An 8,664-nucleotide genomic window follows, 5' to 3' on the forward strand; every position below is an offset into this window, starting at 1 on the left:
ATAAACTATTTTCAACTTAAATATAACTTCATAATATATTCATAATTAAAGGATTTTATTAAATTTAAAATATTGTTTCAGTCGAAAATATTCCATTTATAATCCATTCAATTTGTAATTTTCAATTAAAAGAAAAAGATTAATCAGTGAATATTTAGAAATATTTGAATTTTTATTTATGACAGTGCATTTTTTTTTACCGGGAATTTGACAAATTTGTAGAAAAAAATCTGTCCACGTTCGATTTCAACAGTTTTAAAATAATTAGTTGAATTGTTATGTTTTTCAATTATGCTATTATTTATTTAGCTTACAATACGTAATTCAACAATTTGTATATTCATTTTTATTAAAGACAAGTAAATTGAACCCAAATATTTAAAAGTAAAGAATCTTTAACTGAATTGTTTGACAAAGAAAGCCTGGAACCGTTAAAATTTCGAAGAACCTTTAAACTTTGAACGTTACAATTTTAATTGTTGTATTGGAAAAATGCTTAATTTGTGAGTGAAATTTTTAAATTTTGATGTATAATTTACAAATGACCATTTGTAGAAAAAATTTGAGTAATTTTAAAAGATATTTAGGAGTTTTATAAAGATAAAAAATTATTATGCAAATTTTAAAAAGTTTCCTTAAAATCTTCTAGAATCTTGTTTGAAAATTTTGTTTAAATCTTTGAAAAACTTTTTAAATTTCTCTTAAAATAGTTGTTCAAAATGAAAAGTTAAGTCTAATTTTCCTAGAAATCTTAAGAAAATGGTTTTATTCTTTTAAAGCCTTCCACAATTTTTGAAAATAATCTAATGTTTTTGTTCAAAATCTGCAAAAATCTACATTTTGTTTTATATTAGGCTATCATTTCAAGTTTTACATTTAGTTTAATCTTTTCAAAACTTCTACATATCTCTAAAAATTGCTCAAATTTCGCCTACAAATAATAAATGTTCAATTGTTATTTATTTAAACATCCAAATTGTAAAAAATTTTCAAAAATTTGCAGGATTATATGTAAATTGTAGAAAAAATTCAATTAATTTTGACAGATATTTAGAAGTACTGAAAAAATTTCCAAAATTATTTTAAATTTATAACAAATTTAAAACAACTTCTAAATTTCTCAAGATTTTGAAATAAAATTTTAAAGCTTTCCAAGGATGTTTAAACTATTTAAAAAGTAAAGAATTGAATTTCTAATTTAAGAAGTGTTCAATAAAAATTTTTGCAATTTTTAAATATTTAATGTTTCTAGCTTAAAATTCCTTAAAATTATATAATTTTGAAAATTTTAAAGTTCATGATAACGTGGATTTATATTTTTTCATATTAAAAAATGTTAGTACCTTTTATTTTATACGACAAAATTATTGAGCATTTTAATACAAAATTTTGTGATTAAAAACTTAAATTTCAATTTTAAAAGTTCAAAATTTAACAATTCCACTTTGAGTGCTTTCACTTGCAGCTCAGTTTTTATTATCTCAAGTGGGAAATTTTTTAGCTTTAGAGTTTCATTTTTTAAATTTCATTGACCGTGAAAAATGTTTGCGAACCCGTGAAAACTACATCCATTTTATTGAAAATTCGTTTTTTTTTAAATAGCAAATAGTCTTTTTTTGGTTAAATTCAATTATTTCTGATTAGAAATTGAAATCTTTTTGGGTTAAAATATCATTTACTACATTTTTCGTTCAGAATTCATCCTTTTTGGAATGAAAATTTAAAATCGAAAACTAAAGGAATTTGATGATTTTATTTTCAACAGAACATTGAACTGTTAAAGATGGAAGAAAATTGATACTTGAATTTTAAACTGTAGAAAATTTAAGAAAAATCATATTCAAAGTTTCAACAGTAGAAAATTTAAGTTTAAAGAAAATAAATATTTAACATTCGAGAAAATTGAAATTTAGAATTAACTGGTTGAAAATTGAGCAAAATTGAATTTCCGACTGTTTAAAAACTAAAAAAATTTAAAAATTAATTTTAAACTGTTAAAAATTGAAGAGAATTTAAATTTTTACTTTTAGAACTGGAAGAAAATTTATAATTGAAGTGTTTAATGATGAAAATTCAATTTTTTTAAATCGAAGGAAATTCATCATTCAATTTCCATCAGATGAAAATGAAATTGTTGAAAATTGTAGGAAAATTATATTTGAATTTTCAAGAGTAGAGAATTGAAGTTTAAAGATTAAAAAATTCAAGTGCAAATTGAAAAAAATTGATATTTAAAATTCATTTGTACATTTGTACTCAATACTTGATTTGAAAATATCATCTCTTTGGTAGAAGAGAGCTATTTTCTGAAAATTATTACTTTTTTTACTGAAAATTTATATTTTTTACGGAAAATTTATCTAATCAATTTTTTGTTGAAAATTTTGTTTCTTGAACATTTCGTTTTATTGGTAGAAATTTAAAAAAATCTTGTTTGAAAATTATTATTTAACTAAATATTGCATTATTTTAGTTAAAAATTCATCTCCAGTTAAATATTCATAATTTTAGTTGAAAAATCTTTTTTTTTTTGGTAGAAATTAATCATCTAGGTTGAAAATTCATAAGTTTAGTTGAAAATACATCTTTTTGTTTTAAAATTCAACTATGCCAGTTGATGATTTATCATTTTATTTGAGAATTCATCACTTTGTCGGAGCATATAACTATTTTTTTGGTTGAAAATCATTTTTTTTTTGTTACTTCTTAGTTGAAGCAAATTTTTTTGTTAATTCGTCTTTTTTGGTGGAAATAAATATTCTCGGTTAAAAATAATATTTTTTGTTACAAATTTAAGTTAAGTATTCTTTAATTTTGTTGAAATTTCGTTTTTTTTTGGTTTAAAATGCAACTATTTCAGTTGAAGATTCATAACTTTAATTTCGAACGTTGTTACAGAATTAATTTTAAATTGTATATTGAAGTCTAATTTAAGATATTTGCCAACGAAAGAGAACATAAGTCGCATAAATATTATTATGTGCTCTTTTTAAATGACTGTGAGATAATTAAATTTTAACCTGCCTGGAAAACCTAGAATTGCCTGAAAATTTTTATATACATGGAAATGGTAGGGAATTTTTTTTTAATCGGAATTTTTTAAAATTGCAATGTACAATTGAATAAAAATAATACTTTTTTGGTTGAATTCATAAATTTTTGATTAAAAATTTTAATCTTTTTTGTTTGAAATACCAATTACTGAATTTTTTGTTCAGAATTCATACTTTTTCGAATAAAAATTTAATATCTTGTCTTTGGTTTTATTCTTTAATATTTTGTCTTATTTTTTTTTTAGTTAAAAACTCATCCCTCAAATTATCTTTTTTCTTTGGTAGAAATAAATATTTCTGGTTGGAAATAATATTTTTCGTTGAAAATATAACTATTCGAGTTAAAGATCAGTTTTGTTGAAAATTTAGCACTTTGGTTGAAAATTTGTTTTTTGTTGTGAAAAATCAATTTTTAACGGTAATTTTAACAATTATATTTTTTGTTAAAAACTGATTATTCAAATTCGTCAACTTTAGGGACAAATTCAATAAATTATTCATTATGTTTTTAGTATTATTTAATTATTTAATTAATCGATGCAGTTAATTTATTTGATAATAATACCTTGTAATATAATTTTTGAAAGCTTTCTAAATGAAATATATTAATTGAATCCGCAGAAACTAAAAAAATAAAAATAAATTATTTATAACAAAGACGTGCAACGCTCCTATACGTGTTTTGAGTCGATTGTTTAAATAAATGCGAATTCTGGAATTGTCTGAGAATTTTTCCCAGGGTTTGAGTAGACACTTTGGATTTTTTTAAATCTCTGAATGATAAATGATTAATTCAGTTTAAATAAAATAAATTAATCATTGGCCTTTTTAAAGATATTTTGTAATTTATTTATAAAAATGATTTTATCTTCCAAGTCTAAACAGCTGCAATTTCTTAAAATGTATTAAAAAATATATCAACTGACGAATATAATTTTTCTAAACAATTAAGAAAACCGGATTCTTTAATGTGTTTCATTTTATGATGAATTTGTATTAAAATTAAAACATGATCATTTGGAAAAATAGAACTTAAAACTACTAGAAAAAAATGAGGAATAATAAAAATATGTATACCTATTTTTTTATAAAATCAATATACACAATTTATTAATCTTACTTTATTATAATACTTTTTTTATTAATATTATCTTCCGGAAGCCAGATCCCAATAGTGTTCTCCATAATTTCCATTGACATTACCCCATAAGATCTATGAAACAGAGAATAAAAAATAAAAAAATAAGAATTCAGAACTGAAGATTAAAGAATATTAATAATTTTTTCATTGCAAAACCATACTTTGCCTTGATGACGATTTTTTTTGAAGTCCTTCTGTTCGAAACGTTGCTCCCACTCAGTTGGATTTTCACAAACGTGACCAAATTCAAATTTTAAAGGGGCCAAGTGAGCAGAGAAGATATCCCTTCATTAAAATAACATTTATTTAAAAAATAAGGCAAAGTTTAATATCAATATTAGACAATTATAAATTTAAGAAAAATGAAAAAATGGATTTTTATTCTTCTAAGTATAAACGAAATGATAAATATATTTATTTAAACTAATTTGTAAATAAAAGTAAAAGACACTCACTGGAAAAATTGACGTTTTTGTAGTATTTCGTAAAGTTCTTTCCTCGAAATTTTGGGTACTGGAATATCTTCTGTCGACCTGTCTTCTACATCTTCAACAGACTCTAGAAACATTTGAAAATAATTGAATTTTTGACTGAAAAAATATAAAATATGAATGGAAAATATAATAGTTTGATATTTCAACAAAACAATAATTTATTTTTTAATGAAAATAGTCGAATTCAAGCAAAATAGTTGCATTTTTAACCAAAAAATATGAATTTCCAACCAAAAAATATTTTAGGTTTACATAAAAAACAGTGAAATTCAACACAAAACGACCCATTTTTAACCAAAATAGATTAATTTTCTACCAAAAGAAATAAATTTATAACAAAAGATGAATTTTCAATCCAAAGGAACAAATTTTCTATCCGAAAAAGACAATATTGAATAAAGCAGTTGAATCTTCGACCAACAAACATTACTTTTTAACAAAATAATTAAATTTTCAACAAAAGAGTTGATTTCTCTTGCTAAAATGCAATAAGAAATTTTATCAACCAAGATAGATGAACTTTTAACCAAATAATAATTAACTTTTTTACCAAAAGATTTGATTTATGAACCAAAAATATAATACTAGGTATTTCAACAAAAATAAAAGTCTGAGAGTAAAATTTTATTACAAATTTTCTTGCTGAAAAGCTGCATTTTTTATAAGACAGTTGAATTTTAAATCTGAAAAGTTGAATTTTTGAACAAAAACGTTAATTTTTAAAGTTTAAAGTCCATTAAAAGAATTTTCAACAAAATAATTAAATGTTTCACAAAAAGTTCATTTTGTACCAAATAATTGGACTTTTAAGCAAAAAAAAATAAATTTAGAAGACAGTTCAATTTGCAACAAAAAAGTTTATTTTCTTCAAAGAAAGATGGATTTTTTAACCAAATAAATAAAAGACTAAAAGTAGAATAACACTTTTTGAAAAAATTTCTTGGATGCATTTTTTCTAATTTGAATTTTCAATACGAAAAGTTGAATTTTTAACAAAACCTTCATTTTAAAAAGAAACAAATGACTTACTACCAAAAAAGGTTATTTTATAACAAAACGATGATTTCTGAACAAAATTGTTGATTTTTTACCAAAATTATAAAATTTTTATAAAAATAGTTGAATTTTCTATTCAAAAAATTATTATTTATAGAATATAGCTAAATTAAAAACAAAAGGTTCAATCTTAACCAAAATAAGTAACTTTCAACTAAAAATATAATAATAATATAATTTTTTCATATAATATATATAATAAAGTATAATAGCCTTAAGTGAAAAAACGTATAAGTTTCTTAAGAACGGGGAAAAAAATAGAAGGCGGAAAAGGATTTTATTATTTTTTGAAAATTATATAATATATTTTCGGTAGAGAATTAATCTTTTTTGTCTGAAAATTTATAGATATCATTTTTTGTTCAAAATTCATTTTTCGGTTGAAAATCGATCTTCTTTAGTTAACAATTTAACTATTCGGTTGATAATTTATATTTTTCAGTTCAAAATTAAACTATGTGGCTGAAACTTGATATTTTGTAATTAAAACAAAACTGTTTGTCAAAAATTAATTTTTAAATCTGAAAATTTCTTTTTTTGGTTAAAAATTCAAGTGTTACAGTTAAAAATTCATCATTTTCGTTGAAAATTCATCTTTATGGTAATAAAACTACTTTGTTGAAAGTTAAAGTCTTTTGTTGAAAATTCATCTTTTTGTATGATAATTCAACTATTTCTGTTGCAGTTTCATTATTGATGTTGAAAATTAATTTTTTAACTGAACATTTAAATATTTCAATTTTGGTTAAAAAGTGATCTTTTTTCGAACAAAATTAAATGATTTGGATGAAAATTGATCCTTTTTAGTAGATAATACAACTATTTGATTAAAAATTAATTCCAGTTAAATATTCATAATTTTAGTTCGAAATTAATCTTTGTTGTTTAAAATAAAAATACTTTTGGTTTACATTCAAATTCTTTTGTTCTAAAATTCATCTTTTGTTTTCAAATTCATCTTTTCTAGTTAAGGATTCAACAATACAGTTGAAAATTTGTCACTTTGATTTAAAACATTTTTTTTTTAGTAGAAAATTATTACTTTTAATTGAAAATTTAACTTCCATGTTTTGTTGAAAATAGATATTTTTCTGTTAAAAATTAAACTATTTGTTTGAAAATTGATCCTTTTTAGTTAAAAATTCAACTATTTGCTTGAGAATTTGTCTTTTTTAGTTGAAACTTAAACTATTTCATTGAAAATTTATGTATTTTATCGAAATATCGTCGTTTTTTGTATAAAATTAATCTTCTTGTTTAAAATTTATCTTTTAGTTTAAAAATATTAGATATTTCATTTTTGGTTGAAAATTGATCTTTTTTAGTTAAAAATTAAATTATGTGGCTGAAAATTGATATTTTTTAGTTTAAAATGAAACTATTTTGTTGAAAATTCAAGTAGTTCCGTTAAATATTCATAATTTTAGTTGAAAATTCATCTTTTTATTTGAAAATAAAACTATTTGGTTGAAATTTAAACTCTTTTGTTGAAATTTCATCTTTGTTTTTTAAAATTCGTCTATTCCAGATGAAGATTCATCCCTATAGTTACAAGTTTATCACTGATTAAAAATTTGTTTTTCTTATTTTGGTTTAAAATTAATTTTTTCAACTAAAAAGTTAACTGTTCCATTTTTAGTTTGAAAATTGATCTTTTTTAGTTAAAAATTAAACTAATTGTTTAAAAATTGATCTTTTTTAGTTTAAAATTAAGATCTTTGGTTGACATTTGAACTTTTCTTAGTTGAAAATACAACTAATTGTTTGAAAAATTATCTTTTTGGATTGAAAATTCAACTATTTTTAAATTTAATTGATACATTTTTAATTTTAATTAATTTAATTTCTTTAACAATTTTGTTTAAAAAATCATATTTTTCGCTTAAAAGTTTAACAACTTGCATTTTTTTTAATTCCTCTATTTGGTTTAAAGTTCATCTTTCTAGGTTGAAAATTAATTTTTTCGGATTTTTAATTCAAAGGTTTTTTAAAGCACTCGACTTTTCAGCTTGAATAGAAAAACATCTGAATAGAAAATATTTTTTGATGGAAAATTCAACCATTTGAATTAATTGATTAAAAAAAAAAACATCTGAAAAAAGTCTCACCACTTTCTGAAACGGCTTTTGTCGAACTAGAAGAATGAGGAGCCCCAATCACAACATTTGATAATATATCAACCACGATTAAATAAAAACAAACTTTCACACTTAAGTACACAGAACTCATTATTAACATTTTCTAATGTTCATTAAATTTTACATTAACTTAAAAAAATCCGTTTTTAGTGTTATTTAAAAGAGAAATATAATGCAAGATTCAGAATGAGAAGAGAAAAATTATTCAGCATCGTTGTGTCTCGGTTCGAGTAAAATTTCACACTGAAATTGACATGGGTGTCCATTCAATGAAGCGCCAACTTTTTGTGCGTGTTGTGCTCTATTAATCAAAGTTTCGAGAAAGTGAGTAAGTGCGGGTGAATGTGTGTCAAGCAAAAGTTTTGTTAATATTGTTTTTATAAGATCATGTAATAGTGATAAAACTTTCCATAATGGAACGAGAATAATTGTCCACGTATTTTCAATATTAAGGAAACCAAACTCACCTGAGACAGGGTTTCTATTAGAATCCTGGAAAAAAATTCCTTGACAATTCCAGCTTTTTTCCAGATATCTCTATTTTTTTAGAAAATTGTTCATAGTATGGAGCCATTCAAATATTTCACATTTTTTCAAATAATTAATTCGGAATATCTACAATTCAATTATTATGTTTAATTTAGAAAGATTTGGCAAATAATATGAGAAGATATTCTAAAATATACGAGGGTAGTTCAATAAGTCCTTAGAATGACCAACAGATGGCGCGCGAATCGCTTCAAATCATCTGTTTTCAGTCAGCACCACTCCCGACTAGATAT

General features: G+C 22.2%; 1 protein-coding gene across 2 annotated transcripts; it reads right to left on the reverse strand.

Annotated features, from left to right (window-relative positions):
• Window positions 1-4,162: 4,162 nt before the first annotated feature.
• LOC117178888 lies at window positions 4,163-8,440 on the reverse strand. 2 transcript variants are annotated; one of them, XM_033370415.1, is made up of 5 exons: window positions 8,350-8,440; window positions 7,853-8,183; window positions 4,650-4,752; window positions 4,356-4,479; window positions 4,163-4,266 (listed from the first exon to the last, which is right to left on the reverse strand). In XM_033370415.1, the coding sequence occupies exons 2-5, from the start codon at window positions 7,980-7,982 to the stop codon at window positions 4,201-4,203; spliced, it is 423 nt and encodes a 140-aa protein (XP_033226306.1). In that variant the 5' UTR covers window positions 7,983-8,183; window positions 8,350-8,440; the 3' UTR covers window positions 4,163-4,200. The 2 variants fall into 2 exon arrangements, with proteins under 2 accessions (XP_033226306.1, XP_033226307.1); XM_033370416.1 differs by lacking the exon at window positions 8,350-8,440 and having other exon boundaries at window positions 7,853-8,267.
• Window positions 8,441-8,664: the final 224 nt, after the last annotated feature.

The sequence above is a fragment of the Belonocnema kinseyi genome, chromosome 8, assembly GCF_010883055.1.
Source record: "Belonocnema kinseyi isolate 2016_QV_RU_SX_M_011 chromosome 8, B_treatae_v1, whole genome shotgun sequence".
Lineage (NCBI taxonomy): Eukaryota > Metazoa > Arthropoda > Insecta > Hymenoptera > Cynipidae > Belonocnema > Belonocnema kinseyi.